At 32.3% G+C, this 23133-nt stretch overlaps 1 protein-coding gene across 2 annotated transcripts in view; it reads right to left on the bottom strand.

Annotated features, from left to right (window-relative positions):
• The window catches only part of LOC124539751 (octopamine receptor beta-2R), a 232404-nt gene that overhangs the window by 5269 nt on the left and 204002 nt on the right, over positions 1 to 23133 (bottom strand). For both annotated transcript variants that reach the window (XM_047117096.1, XM_047117095.1), the window contains 3 exons: positions 2362 to 2627; positions 1337 to 1516; positions 395 to 653 (listed from right to left, as the gene is read on the bottom strand). In XM_047117096.1, coding sequence (XP_046973052.1) covers positions 395 to 653; positions 1337 to 1506 — 429 coding nt within the window. In that variant the 5' untranslated portion in view covers positions 1507 to 1516; positions 2362 to 2627. The remainder of the gene's footprint in view (positions 1 to 394; positions 654 to 1336; positions 1517 to 2361; positions 2628 to 23133) is intronic.

Raw genomic sequence — 23133 nt, 5'->3', positions numbered from 1 at the left:
ATGATACAATAATTGTCAAATTTTTATTTGATACTTAATAAGAATACTTTAAAATGTAATTTAAAAGCTTTTAGCTGTTTAAACCTATTAACCGTTATTATATTTCACTTGTAAAAGTTCTTGTGACGCTAAAATACTCACAAAGTTATAAGTTAACCTCCTTTAAGTAACCCTTTTAATCCTTTCAAAGAAAACTTCGGCGTAAACGATTATTAAAACAAATACACTTAAATGGGTAACATTTTTGAGACAAACTTTATTATTAAGTTTGTAATGAACTAGCCTTTGAAAATTATAATCACATCCAAAATTTCATTAAAAGAGTATATAAATTGATCAAGTACAAAATTTTTATAAACAAAGAATATTAAATACAAAAACTTTTTGCACCAACCTTTTTTGTCATCTTGATGGGATATTTTAGAGGTTTTACTATAGCGTAATATCTGTCGACTGATATGCAACACAGATGCAAAATTGATGTCGATGTGAAATAAACATCCGAAGAGTTCCAAAGGTCACAGATAACAGGACCAAATATCCATTCATTGTAAAACTGTACGCTGAAATTAAAAGGCATCACGACCATAGCGACGAGAATATCAGCAAACGCCAAAGATACGACGAAGTAATTTGTTATGACGCGAAGTTTTCTGAAAAGAAAAAGTTATTTGAATTTGCAAAATAAAATCCGATTGTAGTAATCATAAGGTATTACAATTATTTTTAATGAAGAGTTTTTGTAGATCAAAATAAGATGATTGTCAGTTCCCTTCTTCTTCAATCCTTAATTAATTGGAATTTGAACTTTGTTCTACAAACAAATATTATATCAATATAAAACATACAATCTGTACTATAACAGGCACATTTAAGCTGAGTTAATGACATATATTTGAATTAAAAAATTGTTAAACCTCTTACATTGTACCACCAGATACCGTTAGGTATGGTATGGTACCTCATATTCATACAATTATTTATATTAAAACAAAAAATAAAACATTTAATTAATCTTTAGTAGATTTTTATATTTAGAGAGGTTTCTCCACAGTTCGTAATCAGATTGTAAACTCAAGTAAAGGAACTTTGAAGTCACATATTAAAAATTGTCACTTAAAAATGAAATATGGAGATACATTTTCTCACCAAGACACTTTAAAACAACATATTATCTACATTTAGAGAAATAAATAACATTGGCATGACAAAACCAGAAGCGAATAAAAACTTACAATCAAGTATGTTTTCATTTCTATTTTATAACGTTATAAAGAAATATAAAAGGAAAAAGTTGACTCATAGAAAGTCTATTGTCAAAGTAAATGAACCAAACCTGTGTCGCATAACACTGACGATGACGAGGAGGTTTCCAAGCACAGCCATTATCACGATGAGCAACAGCACGGCTGTCCGCAGCTTGAACATCACCGCTTGCGTCCATTCTGAATCTTCCACGCCCGTCGCGTTGCTGGTCTCGTTCCGGGTAACGTTTACTTGATCCATAAGGGGCAGTCTAGATACAAAGTCAAAATAAACTTTATTCAAGTAGTCTTTTACATGCACTTTAGAATAGTCATTTTACAATTACGTGAAGCTACCAGCGGTTTGGAAGGTAGATTCTACCGAGAAGAACCGACAAGAAACTCAGTGACTCTTTTTAAGATTCAAAATTCAATATATTGAATCCGCAAATATCCCACAGCTTGAATGGCAGTTGAGAATCCAAAATAGCTCATAAAAGTTTACTTGAAATAAAATAAAAAAAATATTGATTTTAATTTGACTCCACTGCCAAGCTCAAATGCCAATTAGAAGATAATATACACGTGTCAAGTTTTTAGTCGACACAAGTATATTTCTTTCTTAACCGCCGAGCACAAGATGAATTATAATCACATTGAAATTAGAAACTAGAAATATAGATTTTTTGTATATTTGTAAAACACTATAATACAACAAAAAAATTCAGAAGCAAAATGACTTATGTTCGTTTAATAGATTTTACAACATCAAAGAATGATTGGAATGCTTTGATCTCACGTAGGTTTTGCTCTCTGCAATTTCCTTTGTCAGTTTTCAAAACCTAACATTAAAAATACCTAAGCACTTAGATAAAGTGTATTTACAGTCGGGTTAAGAAAAGGTTCATCACCTTAAGATCTATTTTCGTGTGCTCAGTATGAGCGATAATCTGCTTTACTGATTGAATATTACATATTGCGTCGCAATGATTTATTTAGAATGTCTAGATTCAAAAGGTACTAAGAGTTAAAGACTTGATAAAGGAATTTGATAACTGATGAAGGTTTGCTTACTCTGACTATACAATCAAAACAAGTTTAGTCATTAGGACGATACCTTTAACTTTCTCGTTTGTCTTTCTTTACTTCAGTTTCATTATCACAAACTACCTCACTCCTTACAATAGATTGCTCTTTAACGATCATTCTAACTAGATCAGCTATTGATTTATCATCAGAGTGTAATTCGTCAAGTTCTCCATCCTTTTCTTCTTAACGGTCTCGGATGTTATTTCCACTATTCTTTTCACATACATTTTCAGCTGTAGGACTTCATGTTTTCATCTTCTTCAATCTAGACTTCGCATCCTTCCATTATATTATCTGAAAAGAAAAAAATATTTTTAATACGATTTTATTATAATATATTTACTGTAAATATTTATTTATCAGGCGGGACCTGGATGCAAGTAGCTGGAGAAAGACCACAGTGGCGTGCACTTGGAGAGGCCTATGTCCAGCAGTGGACAAAAACGGGCTGATGATGATTTATTTGACTCTTGGAAATGCAAATGTGGTATCTTAATTTGAACAGATAATTAACACAAATAATAGAAGTATTTTTACATTTTATTGAACAATTCATACCAACACTTTAGGGATAATAGCTATTTATAAACCTGTATAACGTTTATATTCCCAACCTTAGCCTCCGTTGAGGATAGCATTTACTGATAAGCGAAGATAAAAGCCTGAGTTATTTTGCAGCTGATTTTAGGTCTGAGTAATTTAATTCAACCGTGGTGGATTCTTGTCAATCAAAACGTAATAACCCATTGCCAATAATAACCGATTTTAGACTTTTTGATGCATTTTATGAAAGGTAAAACATAGTATCTATTTGATCTAATATAATTTGAAAATTATTTCCAAACAAATTGCTTTAAGTAGAAGTGTTACTTTAAATACAAATGTACTTATTAGATAGAACTGTGTTCAATTTAAACTCTTCGAACTTGGATAATACTTTAAAAATTACTGACATTGAAATGCTTTTGTTTTTTTATAAAAAATATTTAAGTATAGAATGACACAACTTCACACACACACAATGTGGCATTGGCAAATTCAATAAAACCGATTTGCTGATTTATAAAACCAATACAAAAAAAATCCTATAGCGCCGTTCGACGCTATTCGTCGCTATAGATTCTCGTGTCAGTTCAACCCGAGAAAGCAAGTGCATGTAAATCGACGTGTCAAATTGAGAAATATATGATATTACAATTATTACGTTTATGTAAAGATCATATTGACATAAGAAATAAATATTGATAATTTGGGAGACCGTACTTGACTCGGATGTAATCGGTTTTACAAATTTTGAAGATGCTACATCTGAGTTGCATCGTACTATGCGTATTATACGAAGCTTTTGATTAGTACCATAATCATTATATTTGTGTCAAAAACTAAATTGCTTGATCTGAAAAGAATAAAGTTCCAAATTATTTACTTATTTAAATGACTTTTAAAATATATCTTAGTTAAAAGAGGTGGCCATTTATTTTATGACACTCTTGAAATTGGTTGGAATTGTTAGTTGGAAAAAGTTGGATTTATTAGGAAACAATAGTCAATTATGCTTCAAGTCCTTTATTTTTGATCGTTAGAACGATTACGTTTCCATTGAATTTAATTGACTTTATTGTACCTCAAAGTATTAATACTCCAATTTTGTTTTTAAACAAAATTGATTTAATCGGCTTGGAATCTTAAAAAGCTAAAAAATTATTGTCTCAAAACTATCAAATATTCTTTATATATTCAACTATAGTTTATTTCAAATACAACAACAACAGCTAGTTAATTTCCCACACCTGGGCTAAAGCCTCCTCTCCCTTTTGAGGAAAAGGTTTGGAACATACTCCACCACGCTCTTCCAATGCGGCTTATGGAATACAGATGTGGCAGAATTACTTAAGAAATTTGACACATGCAAGTTTTCCTTTACGCCGAGCACGAGATGGATTATAAAACAAATTAAGCACATAAATATTCAGTGGCCTGGGCTTGAACCCGCTATCATCGGTTAAAATACACGCACAAGCATTGGGCCATCTCGCGTTTATTTCAATTGAGATAAATTATCCGCATATTATGCACTGCTAACAGTTCTTGGTGAATATCTGTGATACTATTCCACTTAGTCACTAAAATCCCCCTTAAATTTACTTCCAAAATTCCAATAATACACGAAAATTTTCATATCCATAATATCATAGACAATTCCAGCTCTCAAACAACGATACCGTGTCAATTCGTTGTCAAATATTGTTTGTATTCCTCTTGTGGTTGAAATACACTTATAACACATTACCAAAACAATTTTCGCTCTTTAATTATTTATACACTATACCAGCTTCGGAAAAATAGTGGCCAAATTCTCGTAATTTTTTTAAAGAGTAAACTAAAGTTTCTCACTGCTGGGATAAGGCCTCCTCTGCCATTAAGGAGAGGGTTTGGAACATATTTTCTCTTCCAATACGGGATAGTGGAAAGCACATATGGCAGAATTTCGATGAAATTAGACACATGCAGGTTTGATCACGATGTTTTCCTTCACCGCCGAGCACAAGATGAATTATAAACACAAATTAAGTAGATATATATAGTGATTCTTGTCGGAGTTTGAACCCGCAATCATCGGTTAAGTTGCACGCGTTCTAACCACTGGGCCATCTCTTTTTAAAAGACTATTGCAAATGGCAATTTTTAAGGAATTACTAATATTGCTATTTTTCCGGTAAAGGGTAAACTTGTTGTAGGAGTGAGAACGCAAATAACCCAAGGGGTTAGAATCATACCTATCTCTTTTAACATCGCTACGCGGCCCTTAAAACATTGCGCTATTTATGCGATTGGTATTTATATTTATTGGTGTGAGTAATTAACACGCACACCATTATATAATAAATTATTCCCCTTTGTTAAACAACACAAATAGGAACAACAGTTCTTTTACAATGCCACACTATCAAGATATGTAAATAATATAAATGCTATGTTTACGAAATTAAAAATAATTACCTATAAAATTATTGGAGTCATATTCAATAATCAAACAATGAAAAGTACTGGTACAAATAAATAACATTAATTAAAATGGCGGAGTGATCTCTTTACAGGAAGAGCGTATTAAACTAGTATCTGACACAACACGGATATAAATTCAACAAGAATAACTAGCTCTTATTTATCGACTATCGTTTGTCGTAGCTATCTTTAAAATACATCTAGTGGAATTGTGCTCCATGGTAAAGGTAGCTGATGTGACAAGCTGGATGAAATTCTACTAAATGTATAAACATACACAAATCAGCTTTGGAGTAATGCTATAATGATCTCTTTATATTCTCCTTAAAGGGTAAATTCATAAAACTACTTTTTTTATAAAACATACCAATCTTGACTGTAGTGTGTTGAGTTACCTTACAATCTATGTATATATATACTTTGTTACTTTTTAACTAACAGCTGACCCTTTGAAATATACATTACCAGTCTGTAAATTTCTCACTGCTGGGCTAAGGCCTTTGGGGAGAAGGTTTGGAGCGTATTCCACCATGCTGCTCCAATGCGGGTTGGATACATTTGTGGCAGAATTTCATTGAAATTAGATACATGTAGGTTTCCTAACGATATTTTCCTTCACCTCTGAACTTTCGCCAAAAATTAAATGTTGCTTGCTTGATTTTGAACCCGTAATAGCAAACGTTCTAGCCACTGGACCATCTCGGATCTTTGAAGTATATTTATTCATAATGCAATGTCCCTTCCAGTCGCGTTATATCCAGAACGGTCCCGGACGTGACGTAATATTTAATTTCCTATGGAATTTCGACCAATAAAACTTCGACTCGGAAGTCTAATCAAATTGTATGAGTGCCCCTATCGCTATTAACATATTATAAAGTTATATATTTCTACCGCTGTTTCATATCATATATTTATAAACAGATTTTGGTAAATATATATATTTTTGGTAATAGTTGTCGGACGAGCATTTGGGCCACCTGATAGTAAGTGAGCACCATCACCCATAGACAATGAAGCTGTAAGAAATATTAACTATTTCTTACATTGTCAATGTACCACCAACCTTGGGAACTAAGATGTTATGTCCCTTGTGTCTGTAGTTACTCTGGCTCATTAACCCTTTAAACCGGAACACAACAATACTGAGTACTATTATTTGGCGGTAGAATAACTGATGAGTGGGTGGTACCTACCAAGACGGGCTAGGAAAATATTCCATGTTTGATATTAAGAGACATACATATATGTATGACTTATTTCATAACAGGAAAAAAGACAAATCAACAACTTTTGCCGGAGAATCGACGCAATATTATTGGTTGAGAGCTTGATTAATAATATATGGATTTGCGAGAAAATATCATTCTGAGCATCGACGAAACTGTTATCGGAATTTTGGATGTAAAATTAAAGTGGAAATAAGTAATAAATTTTTATTATAAATAAAAATATATTATATATTAACTCGCCTAATTATTAATATTTGTAATAATAATGTGAGATGGCCCAGCGGTTAGAACGCGTGCATCTTAACCGACGATTACGGTTTCAGTAAGCGACTTTGTTTTATACTATGTAATGATTATAGAGGAAATATTATTTACGTCTGACGGAACAAATAAGATAATCGTGTCGTCATTTAATTGCAATGTCATGTTATTTTAGTTACAATACACGAACGATTCAAAATTACACTGTGGTAGACCAATGTGCAAGCCCGGGTAGGTACCAGCTTATCACAAATTAATCACAAAAGCAAAACTATTCGTTCCGCTCGGCTGCTTCAAATAACAAAAATATGTTTATTATTGTATATTGTAAATAGACATTATAAAAAAAAATAGATCCCGCTGAGTTTCTTTCACCGGTTCTTCTCAGTTCTAAGGTATTATATTTCGAATCGGTGGTAGATTTTCGACTATCAATAAGAAAGTGTAAACACTTCTATCTTGAATAAAGGTTTTTTACTTTGTAAAAAAAAGTAACGCATTGTTATAGTTAAACATTACCAGAAAACATTTCCTTGATCCTTTGGAGTATCGGTTTTACGTGCTCTTTGAAGCATTTATTGTATCACTACGTGTACATCGACATTTCCAGACTTCATGGGTGAACCTAGATCCGCGGGATCTATCGCCCTTATATCCAGAGTAACGAGGCAGTCTGACTGAAAGCTACATATTGTGTATTTTTTTTTAATTTTTAATCTATTTTTTTATAAAACGTTATATTTATTTATAATTTGATAAATCATACAAAAGGGCTCGTAGTCTACTTGAATTCTAAAGTGTATTTTGATTTTAAGTTCACAGCATATAACAACAATCACAGTTGATATGCTGACATTTTTCTGTTCCTGAAACTGATCATCAGATCTATTCGAAAATTAAATGTGACCATTTAGAAATATATCTCTTTCAACGGCGCCCGAACATACATACATACTACATACATATATTATATAAAGCTTTAAGTATGTTATAACTTTTGAAATGTGTAAAATATAAGTATATAATACACATATCTATACATATAATAAAATTGGAGTGTCTATTTGTAATATTAAAATAGCCTTTTTTAACTCATATGTATTTACACGCGGTACATATAACATTGTTTATGATTTTTGTCGGTTTGTCTGTCTGTCTGTCTGTTCCAGCTAATCTCTGGAACGGCTGTACAAACTCTAACAGGACTTTCACTGGTAGATGACTGATATAATAAAGAGTAACTAAGGCTACAAGAATATTTTTTTTGTTACATTCAAAGACGTACAAGGTCACGAGGACAGAGTAAGCAAACGATGCTATAAAATAAGACGACTGACCTGTTTCACTTCGGTGGCTAGGATTTCCTCTATTATTACAGAGGGAACAGTTTATGAGTTATGAACACAAATAATAGTGATGGCAGACTTACGAGGAAATAGCACAATTAAATACAATGCAGTGAATTCAATTTGAACATCTTGTTTAAAAATGTCATATATGTTAATTTTAAATGCAATTAAGATTTAATTTACGAACACGTACAATTTAGCCCAATTCACACGTTTTAAATTTTAAGCGAATTAAATGCTCATATACTAAAACCTTCTCTGTAACGAGTAGCATCATCTAGAATAAGTTTTATGTATAATGTATATATTGATTTATTACTTTTATAAGAAAGAATTTACCGCCTCACCTATAGTTTTAATTGACACATCATTATTTTCAAAACAAATATTTATTCAATTTTACAGAAATTTATACCTTATCATGGGCGAATTTCTGGTTATATGGCTGGAAGGGCTTCTTTATCAGTTAGTAGACTTTGAAAATAATCAGTTTTTCAGGCCAGGAAAGCGTCATCAAAAATTCATATGCTCAATTTGTGTTTATAAATCAGTGGTGACTGAAATTACTGTCAAGAAACCTCCATTTCATATTATTGATATTTTTCCTCATGCATATTCCAACAATTCGCATTGGAACAGCGTGATGATATAAACCCCAAACCTTTTTATCACAAGGAGTGAAGGAGACAAGGACTTCTTATGTCAAATAGTAGATGGAGTAGCAAATGGATCACTTGATAGTAAGCGGTCTACACTGTCTATGAAAATTGCGCTAAAAATTATCAATCATTTATCTCATCACCACTAACCCACCAATCTTTGGAATTAGAATATTATTTCCCTTGTGCCTGTAGTTAATCTGGCTGACTTATCCTTCAAACCAGTACTATATATATTTTATGCTATTGCATAGTGGACGAACATATGGGCCATCTGTTGGTCAGTGGTGACCACCGCCCATAGACAATGGCATTGTAAGAAATATTAACCATTCCTTACATCGACAATGCACCACGAACCTTGGGAAATATGTTATATCCCTTATGCCTGTAATTACATTGACTCGCTCACCCTTCAAACCGAAACACAACAATACTACGAGTAAGTACTGTTGTTTAGCGGTAGAATATCTGCTGAGTACCGACCCTGACAGGCTTGCACCACGTAACCTGCTATGACATTATGTCAGCATAGAGTCTAACTAAGAACGGTTAAGATTCCTTTCACTTTTATTGTTTATCATCTCATCATCTTACTAATAGTAATAATAATTAATAATAATAATTACGTAATACTATTGAGTAAGAAAACATAGATATTCTTCTAGCCGCTATCATTATTGCCAGCGTTCTATTTATTTCGAGATACACAACAACAACAGCCTGTAAATTTCCCACTGCTGGGCTAAGGCCCTCTCTTTGAGGAGAAGGTTCGGAACATATTCTACGCTGTTCCAACGCGTTTTGGTGGAATACACATATGGCATTTGAACTCCCAATCATCGGTTAAGATGCACGCGTTCTAACCACTGGAAAATCTCGGCTCGAGAAACACAATTAAACTAAAACGTTTATCAAAAACGTACAAATACAATATATATTTCTAAAAACAAAACGAACAATTTTGGATTCAATTAACATTGTAAAATATACAGCGTGTTTTAATAAGTCATCTCAGTTACGTCAATATTTCACAATTTAACCAATTTACCGAGTCTGCGTTCGTAGCCGCTGTTATTAATATATGTGTAATATTCTCTGATGTTACAAATTGCTAATATGTATTACCGGTGTAATGACATTAATGCGGTTTTATATTATTTATTATTGTTATATGTTTCGTTAATGTTATGTTAAATAGGTTTGGAATAATGTAGTGGATTAAATGTGTGTATTTTAATTGAAGTTGGATTATAATTTGGATTAATAATGTTTTTAGTTATTTTTTAAATTATTATGTATATTAATATTTTAAATTTGAAAGTAACTCTGTTTGTCTGTTGCTCTTTCACGACCAAACCGCTGAACCGAATTTGATGAAATTTGGTATGAAGTAAACTTGAGTTCGAAGAAAGGACATAGGCTACTTTTTTACCTAACACATGACAACCAACACCCAAAAAGCTAGGGAAGCTGTGGGCGACTACTAGTATGTCATATATGAGGCTGATGGTTTAAGAGATGTGACCATAGACTTAAGGATTGTTTAGAGCGATTAAGGGCTAAAATATAAACATGATTAAGGGCTAAAATATAAGTATGTGATGTTGTCCAATATTTATTCTAGATCTGTGATCCCAATGTAAGTAGCTAAAGCACTTGTGTTATGGGAAATCAGAAGTTGCGACTCTACCACAAATACACAGTCGCGGACAACATAGAAAACTAATGAACTTTTTTTACCCATGAAAACCGGTGTACACACTCGACCACGGAGGTCGTCAGAATATACTTATAATAAATAATTAAGAAACTGAGTTGATTAGCATTTACTTCTGTACCAGTAGAACTATTCTGCGAAATATAACTCGAAAATATCATAAAACTCTAAATAGTGATATGCAATAATCACTGTAATAATACAAGATTTTAAAGATATATGGCTCATAATAGCGTATCAGCTTAAATCGGCTTTTTATATTACTTTTCGAAACCACGCAGTACGCTGTATTTACTACGTGTTAGATTAGTTAACATTACACGATAATTGTTATTTTAATTATAGACATTAATTAATGGTAATAGTACACTTAATATATTCTCATCGTGTTTAGGGAAACTAGAGCTATCGATGTTGACAATTATCACAAACATTTAATATTAATTGCGAACTATTCAGAAGATAATTAGTTTAATCGTCCATGTCTTTAAAATTAAATAAATAATGGATGGAAATAGGGTCCCATGGGATATAGGTTCAAAGGAAGCTTTAGCTATAAGTTATCCATTTAATAACATACATCGATATATACAAAATTGGATTGTAGTTGATTTACATGAAATAAAATTGTTATGGAACCGGTTCAATAGTCTTCAATGGCCCAGTGGTTAGAACGCGTAAATCTTACCCGATGATAGCTGGTTCAAGCCCTGCTATATTTTTTATTTACATAACATATGTCGATCAAAATTAAAAATAGATTACAAATGATGATATTCAAAAAATGTTATATGCTTAATTTGTATTTATAATTCATCTTACGCTCGATGAAGGAAAACATCTTGAGGAAACCTGCATGTGTCTAATTTCATAGTAATTCTGCACATGTGTATTCCACTAAACCACATTTCGCAACGCGCGTTCCAAACCTTCTCCTTAGTGGGAGAGGAGGCGTTAGCCCAGCAGTGGGAAATTTACAGGCTGTTACTGTACTGTAAGCAGCAGTGGTTCTATTGCATTGCTATTTCATATATTATAATATAATTACAAAAATGGCAAACACAAACTTAGATATGTTTAACTTAGCATAAATCGCAAACTTTAACTTGAAACGTCTGAAAGGTGATACTTGTCACGGACACACTTGACTCTCTTATCTCACAGTGAATTGTCCCAACAACAGCTTTATTTACGACCGATAGCAGTGGATTTATTGCTAACAAACGTCTGTCTCAAAGCTAGATATACCTTACATTTGTCTGTTATTTTAAAGCATAGTGATATTTCTTAATGTCAAATGTGTCCTGTCAAACAGTTTATATGACATACAACAAAAAGAACAACAGCCTGTAAATTCCCACTGCTGCGCTAAAGGCCTCCTCTCCCTTTGAGGAGATGACTTGGAACATATTCCACCACCCTGTTCCAATTCGGGTTGGTGGAATACACATGTGGCAGAATTTATATGAAATTTATCACATGCAGTTTCTCACGATGTTTTCCTTCACCACTGAGCACGAGATGAATTATAAAGACAAATTAAGCACGTGAATCAGCGGTGCTTGCCTGGGTTTGAATCCCCAATCATCGGTTAAGATGCACTCGTTCTAACCACTGGGCCATCTCGACTCATGACATATTGAAGACTTTATGGGATGCGAGTAGCCGAAGATCGATCACAGTGCTATTGAAGAGGCCTACGTCCAGCAGTGGACGAAAAAGGCTGTTGATGATGATGAAGACTTTATTCAATTTAACACGTGAAATATCCTCACGATGTTCTTTCTCAACGACGAAATCTCCTCCTATAGCTCCAAAAAACTCCACTCGAAGTTATACAAGAATGTATCTGGACCAAATGGTACAAGTGGGCCGGAAGTTTGAGGAGAAGGCTAAAATCTATAACGTCACGTTTATAAATCATTGAACGGGTGAATGGGTGAATGGATTGTATAATCAGTCCATTCACCTGTAATGACTCCTGATGAAGATGGACTCATCGTCTTTCCAGGCGCCTTGATTTAATGAGCCGACACGTGATAGAGTGTACACACTTAGGCAAATATATTCTGCACTATAGCAAGTTGGATGGATGAAAAAGGGTGACAGATTTGGGATGGATGTGGATTACCAAAGATCAGAATAGTTGGCTATATATGGAGAGGCTTTACAGCATTGTACGGTAAAATGCTGAAAGCCAAGGCATTCTTAACCACGCAAGCGAAGAGAAATAAATCAAAATTGATAGTCTAATTGGCAATTAAACCTGCTTAGTAATCATCAGCGTTCACAGATATTGGTACCGTGACAAATATTAATCACCCCTTTATCAATGTGAATCCAACCTTGGGAACTAAAATGTTATCTCCCTGTAATTACACTGAATACTAAGAAATAGGGATTAGCGGTAGAATATGTTATGAATGGATGGTACCTAAATCATAGGCACAAAACATCCATTAAGTACATAAATAAAATACCTAATAAACTTATATGTATAACCCCGAATAACATATTACTGTCTAAATTGCTTCTCTTAGTAATACAACTTATGTAACTCGATGTCATTAACTTGCAATTATTCTTGATGAAGCTTAACTCAAGATAATTAGTATTTAGTGAACTCTATGCTTTAGTAATGGGGTGTTAAAGGTTAGTTCACACGGATATAATTAACGCAGCTTTTTGATTTAAATTGTTTTTAAAAAAATTGTCTCAATATTTTATCATTATCTGTTATTGCAATGTTAACTTTTTAAATAAAATAGCATTATTATAGCTGTACTTAAATCTTTTTAATTGAATTATAGATAAGTAGAATGGTGAATAGATCACCTGATGGTTAGGTATCACCACCATCCATTGGTACTAGAACTTTTATCTTCATGTTTCTTTATGGTCAAATAAGTCAACTTCCTTTAAAACTTACCAATATTATGTTCCTGACATTATGTATAGTCAGATATAAGGATAATTAATTTGTTTTAAATACTATACATATTACACTGCTACTGTATTAACTAATTATAGTCACAGTAAGAAAACCGTTTGTCAGTTTTCAAATTCATTCCTTTATCAAGTCTTAATCACTTAGTACCTTTTGAATCTAAACATCAAATCATTGCGACGCAATGTTACATTCTCGATCGGTAAAGCAGATTATCGCTCATATTGACCACACTAAAATTGATTTTAAGGTGACAAACCTTTTCTTACCCCGACTGTACATCTTGAAAATGACTTACGTCGTTACGATATTTTGTGTCTCTTCCTTAAATTGCATAATTATATTCTTGTGACATTTCACTATCTTGTTCTTTGAGGAGTTTCAATTTCTTACAGCTCTAGAGATACAATCATGTCAAACTAATAGTAAGGTAAAAAGTAACGCAGTTATATTAAATATTCTTTTCACAGCGTTTTTTAACACCGTGTGGTAATAACTTTAGACAATTTATCATTTGGCTCCGAAAGGTCATTGCTAGACCGCGCCTTATTAATGGTGGTACGCGAACAGCTAACAAATTATTTTATTTATCTTAGCTAATTCGGGTGTGTATTTTGTTATATTTTTTTCCTTCACTAATTAAAATTGGTAGCGAAGGTTAATTGCTTATTATTTTGGGGTATAGTGACGATTCAGTATGTCCGAAATAATGGTTTGGACTTTGTTGTGTAAAAGTAAATGTGGCACTCCTATCACTGAGAGGTTAAGGTGCTGCTGAAATAAGAGTTGGTTACACATTTAACCTTAAATTTCATTTAAATTAGTCAAAAAGGTTTCCTTACGACGTTTTCTTTCACCGTTCGAGATTTATAAACACAAATTAAGCAAATGGAAATTCAGGCGAGCTTGCCTGCAGTCAATTTTGCGTGCGTTCATTATATTAACAGAATTATATATATACTCAGCTTATTCACATCGAAGAAGGATTTAATTTAGACAAACGTAAATTTTACATAATATGTTTTTTGAATATTATTAGGGAGTCGGTTGTAAGGCAAAAAAGAAGACTATGTTCTTCGTTGGAGTTCAAGTTTGCTTCACACCGAATTCTATCAAATTCGGTTCGTTGGTTTAGTCGTGAAAGTGCGAAAGACAGACAGAGCTTTCACATTTATACTATTAGTATAGATTTACAACTCTAATCTGCTTTAATTGCACTTTAGAATCTAAAAACGAGACCACTCTTAACACCGTAAATTATTCAAATTCTTGATTAAATACATCACGTCAATTAAGTATTCTCTATACACTAAATAATAAATAATAAATAAATGTTTATTTCATCAATAACCAAGACAGTACAATAAAATCTCAAAGGTTGACTTCTTCTTTTGAGTGCCGTGAGCTCCCGTGCCAGAAGAAGTCGCTCTTCCTTAACACATTCACACTTTAATTCAAAGTTATAAGATGAAACAAGCTAAGAATTAAGAATTACAAAAATACATATATATATATAATAGCTAAAGGTAGAGCGCGTTCGCGTGTGTGTCTCTCTCTGTATATGTGTGTGTGTGTGTGTGTGTGTGTGTGTGTGTATGTGTGTGTGTGTGTCTGTATGGCTAATTGTATAGATATCCAATCCAATCTACAAAACGTGATAAAGTAATAATTCAGTATCATCATAACTCAAACTTTTAAGCCACGCAATTATTTTCGGTTTACATTCGTGCAGAGTTAGAGGGTATATTTGTAGGATGTCATTGCATTTATTATACAAATGCGATGCAAGATACTGTAACTGTGATTGAGCAAATTTTGTATGTGTCTGTATTTTCTTAGCAACACTAGTGTTTCTTCGCTTTTTGAAATAAGCTACCTTAAGTAGTGCCCTCTGTGCTCTTTCTATTTGAATTAATTTGCTTTTACACTAAAACCATTCTATATACAAATTTATAGCCTTAAGAAGTCAGAAAACTTTATTGATACCCAATAAATGGACATGAAATATGATTTATTAATTTGCGGTTCAAACTTCAGGTCGGGCCGATGAAAATATATTAGGGTCGAAAAAATCTCAGTAACATCCCGGAGGCTATAATTTGGAAATGTGTAAAAGAATCTCGAAAGCTGTTTCTGCTACACCTTTCTGTTTACTGTAAATAATTTTTTTGCACCTTTTTTTGTAAACATTCGACAACATTACCTACATTACTCTGATCCCAAGTAGTTAAAGCACTTGTGCTATGGAAAATCAGAAGTAACGACGTTACCTCAAACACCCACATCCAAGACAACATAAAAAAATAATGAACTTTTTCTACATCGATTCGGCCAGGAATCAAACCGGGGTTTTCGGAATGGTGTATCCATGCCAACTGGTGTCTGTTTCGTTCCCGGAACAAAACTCATATACTATATATGATGTATGGAACACCTATTTCGGACACGATTGCAATCATTGCTTCTTAAATCTCTTTTCTTTTCCATTTGTTTTTTTTTGCTTAGTTTAAGTTATGTACACATTGTATATATGTATTTCTAGTATGTATACCTTTTTCAATTGTAAAAGTTTCGAGTCCTAAATGAACCGACTTATTCTTAAAGCAGCAATTTTCCAAAAAATCTTATCATAAGGTAATTTTGGTTGTGCGTTAAGTAATAAAGTATTTATAAAGCTTAGATAAAATATATGAAAACCTTTCTGAACTAAACTAAATGTATGGACTTAAAAAAATAAATTAAAATTTGTAAAAAAAAGCAAAAAAATTAAAATGAAATTAACAAGCTAATTTTTGATATGTTGTAGAGGAGATAGAAAAGCTTAAATTGAGTTTTTCGACTAAGATTTCCGAGGCGCTAAAGCCGCCATCTTTTGAGATGCGAAACCTTTTTATAACAACCTTTTTTTAAAGATTAAATAACGACTAGTTTATCTGTCCTATTTTAAATTATAAACATAACTTATTCCATTTTTAAAATCAGTAATTGTACTGAAACCCGTATTTGTAGATCAGACGTTAAATGGATCGTGACTTGTGACTGTTCGTGCGGCCTCACTGGGCTTCACCGCAAATAGTTTCAAACTAACGTGACGATCTCGCAAATGGTTATTAGCTCCACTGAATTCTCAGAAACTGATCTCTCGTTCTCCTGTTTAAATACTTTATAACTTCCTGAACTTGAACTAAACTTGGAAGCTTCCGTATATGGTAATCTTTAATTATAAACTAGAGTTTGAAGTCTCGGCACTCGTATCCTAGAGTGAAAAGTCTAAACGCGATACGATGATATGAGAGCAAGAACAACAAAAACAGCCTGTAAATTCCCACTGCTGGGCTAAAGGCCTCCTCTCCCTTTGAGGAGAAGGTTTGGAACTTATTCCACCGCGCTATTCGGGTTGGTGGAATACACGTGTGGCAGAATTTCTATGAAATTTGTCACATGCAGGTTTCCTCACGATGTTTTCCTACACCGCTGAGCACGAGATGAATTATAAAGACAAATTAAGCACATGAATCAGCGGTGCTTGTCTGGGTTTGAACCCGCAATCATCGGTTAAGATGCACGCGTTCTAACTCACTGGGCCATCTCGACTCAACTCTATCATAAATGATTCATAAAAGTGTGATAGATAACTAGCTGTTACCCCAGGCTTTATCTGCGTCGAATATGAAAACACATCTTAGTGGTGTCATGATATGATATTTTAAAAGTCAACAGTATAAAATAGAGGTTTTATACTTCTAAAAATGACAATACTTACATACAATCTTGAAAAGGTTCAACCATTTACAACATAGGCGTGAAAGCTAAACAGATAGACAAACGGACAGTTACTTTCGCATTTATAATATTAAGTACGGATTATATTGACGACAAAAATAATTATACGATAGAGAGATTCTTAGTATTTTACTTCTTAATGTATGAGAATAATGTTTAGTGTACAAATCAGCTTATAAGGTCAATGACCTCAAAGCTCTCATCTAAAGGCTCCAAAATCGAATCAGTTCAATGAAAATGAATTTCGAGAAATTCCTGTTAATGTTACCATGAGAAATGAAAACATAAACAGGAAAGCACGTAAAGCCTTCGGTCCTTTACTTGAATGGGATCTGAGTTGGATTTCCCGTCCAATTGAATAATAAAAATGACCTAATTGAGAGTTCAGCCATGTTTGAAAGCATTTCACTTACTTATGAATGGTCAAAGAAAATGGCCGTGGTAAAAAAGATGAAACCAGAAAGGAACCTAAAATGTATAGCAGTGGCATTTTCTTTATGTTATTTTTTAAATCGTTTATGGGGCGTTTCCGAATCTCACCTTAAAAAATGCGAGTGATATTTATGTGTGATATTGTATAATAATTATAAGATACACGTGTCAGAATGGAGTATCACCGTATCAAAATATCACAAGTGATATTCCAAGTGAATTCTTACAGAATCATACTGCAACTTCCAATAAAAAAACAAAATGAAAAAAAAAATAATAAGATGCTAGAAATATTATCATCAAGCTTAAAAGGCTTACGTGCTATTTCAGACTACAATGTACACCAGTGGTCGCTTGCTTAATTTTGACGTTTCTTCAAGATATTTTTCAGAAATTTCAATACTTGTTACATCTACATTTGGTGCCGAAATGATGAAACTTTGTTCAATTTTTTTTTATTATCAAATAGTATAAATTAATTAGGTTAGAATTGTAGTCTGTTATCTTTATTATTCTCAAACAGCTTAGTACTCTCGGACAGTACTTTTTCCCTAACTAAAATTGATTCGAAATTGTAAAAATTTAGCAAATTTAAATCAAGAATCCTGCATATTTACAAACCTATGGCCAGAGCTTTTTAAATGAGACCATAACCGATTTTTTATATGCAGCTATCATCCCATAAGCACTGGGGCAAAAATCTGCTAACGCTATTAATATTTACGACATTTGTGCCAAACTTCATTCGGATTCAGCTGTACTGGCGTTATTCAGTAACAATCATTCATTCATCCAAATGTGCGTTTAGTATAGATAAAGCTAATATTTTAATATATTATATATATCTATCTATATTTATATTTTAAGCCCGGATAATCTGTATTGATAAAAGAGATAATATCGGGAAGAAATGTAAATTATAATTTGAATAAATCCATTTTCCTTGAGATATTCCAATTATTGGAAAATTTATCATGTAAAACGTTCGAGGAAATTTGTCGCATTGGATCAGCGTAACCAAATTTTACCTTTAAGCTGTATTTAATAGACCAATTTATTGTATAGTTATATATATAATTATCACAAAAAACATCGATAGCGTGATTCAGGTTTGATTTAAATTTTTTTGAAATATAATTATTACATAACAGTTTCAAGAAATATCTCAATTATACTAATTTTTCTATGATTGTAGATATAGGTTTCGATTGTGTATATTGTAGCCATGCAAGCAAAATTATTAATATAGAATACATTGACCGAATTATAAAATAAAAACAGTCATAATATTATTAAAAACCATATTAAATTAATAGCCTTTTCCTTACAAAAATGCGTTTCACAGAGGCTCTATGACAGAAAAAAGTAAAAAATATATTTAGAATCCAAAAGACCTATTAACACTAAAAGCCTTTCAGGAGACGGCTCTTAACTGCAGGAATGAAATTAATGCTGGCTAAAATCTTGATAGTAAATTAAAATATTGCAACTATTTTACTCAAGCGAAATGAACCAAGACGGTAGTGAATTTTAACTATTATAAATCAACTACTGACATCAAAATTCTATTCTCTTTTGCAAGTTGAAGCGGAATATCGTTAAGAAAAGTAATTATTGATGAAAATTTGGGGTCGGCGCAACATGTCTTCTCCTTCCATACTTTTCTGTCAGACGTCATCTCACAGGAAACATTCTTTCTAACCATATCGTCTTTTACACAATCCATCCATCGTTCAAAAAAAAAAATCAAAATCAAAATATACTTTATTCAAGTAGGCTTTTACAAGCACTTTTAAATCGTCATTTAACAATTAAGTGAAGCTACCACCGGTTCGGAAAGTAGATTCTACCGAGAAGAACTAGCAAGAAACTCAGAACTTATTTTTTTCAACATTTAATAATGCAGTCATGTTGGTTACATACATGTAATTATATATCCTGCCTGGAAGTCAACAAATATTAATTCATACTCATTCACGGTTCATTGCTATTTGGGGAAGCATATTCTTCCCCAAATATTATGACAAGCAGGTCTCTCTACCCAGACTAACTTGCATTAAGCCCTACCAATCAAGTTTACGGTACCGTACCACAAAGCCTACCTGTAATCTCTTTCCACTCATTTTTAGTTTGTCATCCCATCAGATTTTGATAGTTAGGAAATACATATAGTGCTCTTGGGTCTGTAAAAATAAAACCTTAAGAAATATTAACTTTGCGTCAGAATCTTGGAGTTATAAGTTTACTTTACTATCTAGTACGATAAAATATGTAGCTAATTTAATCTTAAAACACTTAAGTCTGTAAGAGGTTGCTATTAGTGAGAAGGCTGCCTTACTTTATTTTAATATATTACATGACATAAAGGTAAAAGAAGGTTTTTCTAAATCTGGTAGTTGGATGGACAGACGAGCAGGACGAATATAAAATATTAGTAAAAATAAATACGAGAAGAGTAACTGACAAAAAGTTACATCAGTCAAAAATAAAAAATTACTATGGGGAAAGAACAACTAAATATATGGTACCAATATAATTCAATACATAAATGTTATGCTAAGAAAAAAATGAAATAAACAAAAAATTGTTAAAGATTAAGTTAAGGGGTTTATTTCTCGATGAAGAAAAATTTCGCAGTTAAATTAATTTTAAGCTAATGTTTATGTGAAGTGAACAATATTTGTATTGAAGCTAAAAACATTTTTTTTGTAATAACGAGCGCGTATCACCGTTAAGCTTAACAGCTTGGCGAGAACTAATTTTTTTGTAAAAACTTTTTTTATAATAAATAAATAAAATTAAATAAAAAAATGATTTAGCCTTTGGTATGTGTACCACCAACCTTGGTTACAGAGATTTAATTATGCGCCGCCATTTCCGTTTATAAATGCATTTACATGTCATAAATACTATATATATTTATATATAATATACAGGGTTATTGGTCAAGGTAAAGGTTTGTAAAAGGTAATAAAGGTTAAGGTTTTTTATAAAAAAAAAAGGAAAAAATAGATTTTAATTGAAACTTTTTTTTTAAATACATTTTTGGAGTTGCATTTTTGACAAATTTTGAATAAAACTAAAAAACGTGATAACTCAAAAATGGTTCACTTTTGGATTATGCATATGGGGGTTAAAATTATTGCAAATAGTCACCCCTAATACCTCCTAAAGGATATACGTCGAGTTACCAATAACCCTGTATATAATAAGTATATATCCTGCATGAAATCAAATATTTTTTTTTCAAGTTGAATTGGTTGTATTGATAATTAATTGTTGAGCTATCTATACTTTTGTCACAAACAGGTAAAAAAATGTTTATTTGTATGTAGGAGTAACCTCATCTCCTTACGTATTCGCAATTTATATCTATATTATTAAAAAGTAACATTACTATTAAATGCTTTACGTTATTCAGTATGTTTATAACATATCATTTTATTTATTAATAAATGTCACACCTACGGAGCGGTTATTTTAAAAAACCTTCACCTTATATTTTATTTCAAGCAATAAATTCTAATGTTCTATGATTACAGAAATAAACACAGCTTTCTTATTCTAATTTTAATAAATATACTCGAGTTAATAAAAGGTTATATGTACATGAAGTTATTTTCATATTATATGCCTACATGATACTAGGTCAGGCTACGAATGAGTTCAAGCTACGAGATTATGCCTACGCACGATTTTCATGTTAATGCTTGAATAAAGTTCCACATAATATATTATATAGGAATTATTTACGACAATTTTATGGTGGTAATCGTTTTCGAGAATTATATTTGACCACTGGTAGAGTTTTGTGTTAGCATAGAATTTATTCCACTACTTCATTGCACCTCAACAACAACAACAGCTTGTAAATTTCCCACTGCTGGGCTAAGGCCTCCTTTTCCTTTAAGGAGAATTTCTGGAATATATTCCACGCTGTTCCAATGCGAATTGGTAGAATACACATGTGGCAGAATCTATGATATTAGACATCTAGGTTTCCTCACGGTGTTTTCCTTCACCGCCGAACTTGAAAATGCACGCGTTCTAACCACACATATTTGTAATTCTATGGTAAAAGTTTAGGTTTCAATTTCTTAATTCTCAATTATTATTTGGGTAGAATGACTTTATTATTATAAATAAAATAATCCACTGAAACTAAAGTACTTCCCATTTATTTAATTCAAAGCGCTATAATTCCGGACTCGAAATAAAAGTGGAATTTCTTCTAATGAAAACTCTTTATAAGAATTTAGAAAAGAAACGGAGAGCTTGATCAATGTAAAAGGAGCATAATTGGGCCAGAACACAGAGTATATAGAAATCAGAGAATAAAATATTATTAATAACAAAATATTATATAAATTAATTAATAACGAGTTATTTTTATTTATTTTACAAATATATTATGGTAATTATTTATAAAATTTATACTGATTATTATTGTTACAAACACACAAAAAAATTGTATTTTGTATAATTTGATTAAAGGAGTGGTGTTAACACAAGTGCTTTAGCTACCTATATGGGGATCAGAGTATAGTAATTTATTTTAGGCGGTGGTGACTACTTACCATCAGGTGGCGGAATTTCTATAGGCGGTAGTGACCACTTACCATTAGATGGGGTATTATCTATAGGCATTGGTGACCACTTACCATTAGGTGGCGCATTATCTATGGGCAGTTGGTACTACTAACCATCAAGTGGCCCATATGCTCGTCCACCAAGCTATACCATAAAAAAGATGTACCAGTCTCCTTGACGATTCGAAAATCTCAGCAATGTTATATTACAATTTAAAGTATATTCTTAAATAACATTTAGTTTCTTCAAAAATATAAGCGCAATTTTCTCTATCAAACCTGTACTCTATATTATAAACGACAATTTGCAAAGTATTCCACGAGGCGAGCGCTCGAATTGAGTTTTTTAGCTTTTTACCTTCGAATTATGTCCGCATTCAGAGAATAAAAGTTAATGAGGTGCAGGGTTCGAGATTTGGACCTTTTGCAGGTTTTTAATCGGTGATATTTTTAAAAAAAGAAACCGCAAATTCTTTTTTTAAATTTATTCGAAATGTGAGCGTTCTATATTTAAATATAAAATCATGATACTCTGTGAGTCTTGACCTGTATTTTTGAGGTAGCCTTTAAGCTCATCCAATCAAATGGATCGAGACTGCAGCAGCGAAATATATTACATGAATTCCAAATTTAAATTAGGTGCTCACTACAAAATCGCATACTATACACACAAAAATAAAATTTTATTAATTAATTAATATGATGGTGCATAGTGCATGTGTCAAAAGAGAAACGTTTTTTCATTAGAAATATTTTACTGAAATTTTTACTATATGTATATATGTTGTGTGTTGTTTACGCCTAACTGTACAGAAGATTCAA

The sequence above is a fragment of the Vanessa cardui genome, chromosome 23, assembly GCF_905220365.1.
Source record: "Vanessa cardui chromosome 23, ilVanCard2.1, whole genome shotgun sequence".
NCBI lineage: Eukaryota > Metazoa > Arthropoda > Insecta > Lepidoptera > Nymphalidae > Vanessa > Vanessa cardui.
The sequence above is the reverse complement of the archived record's forward strand: the minus strand, read 5'-3'. Positions and strand labels throughout refer to the sequence as shown.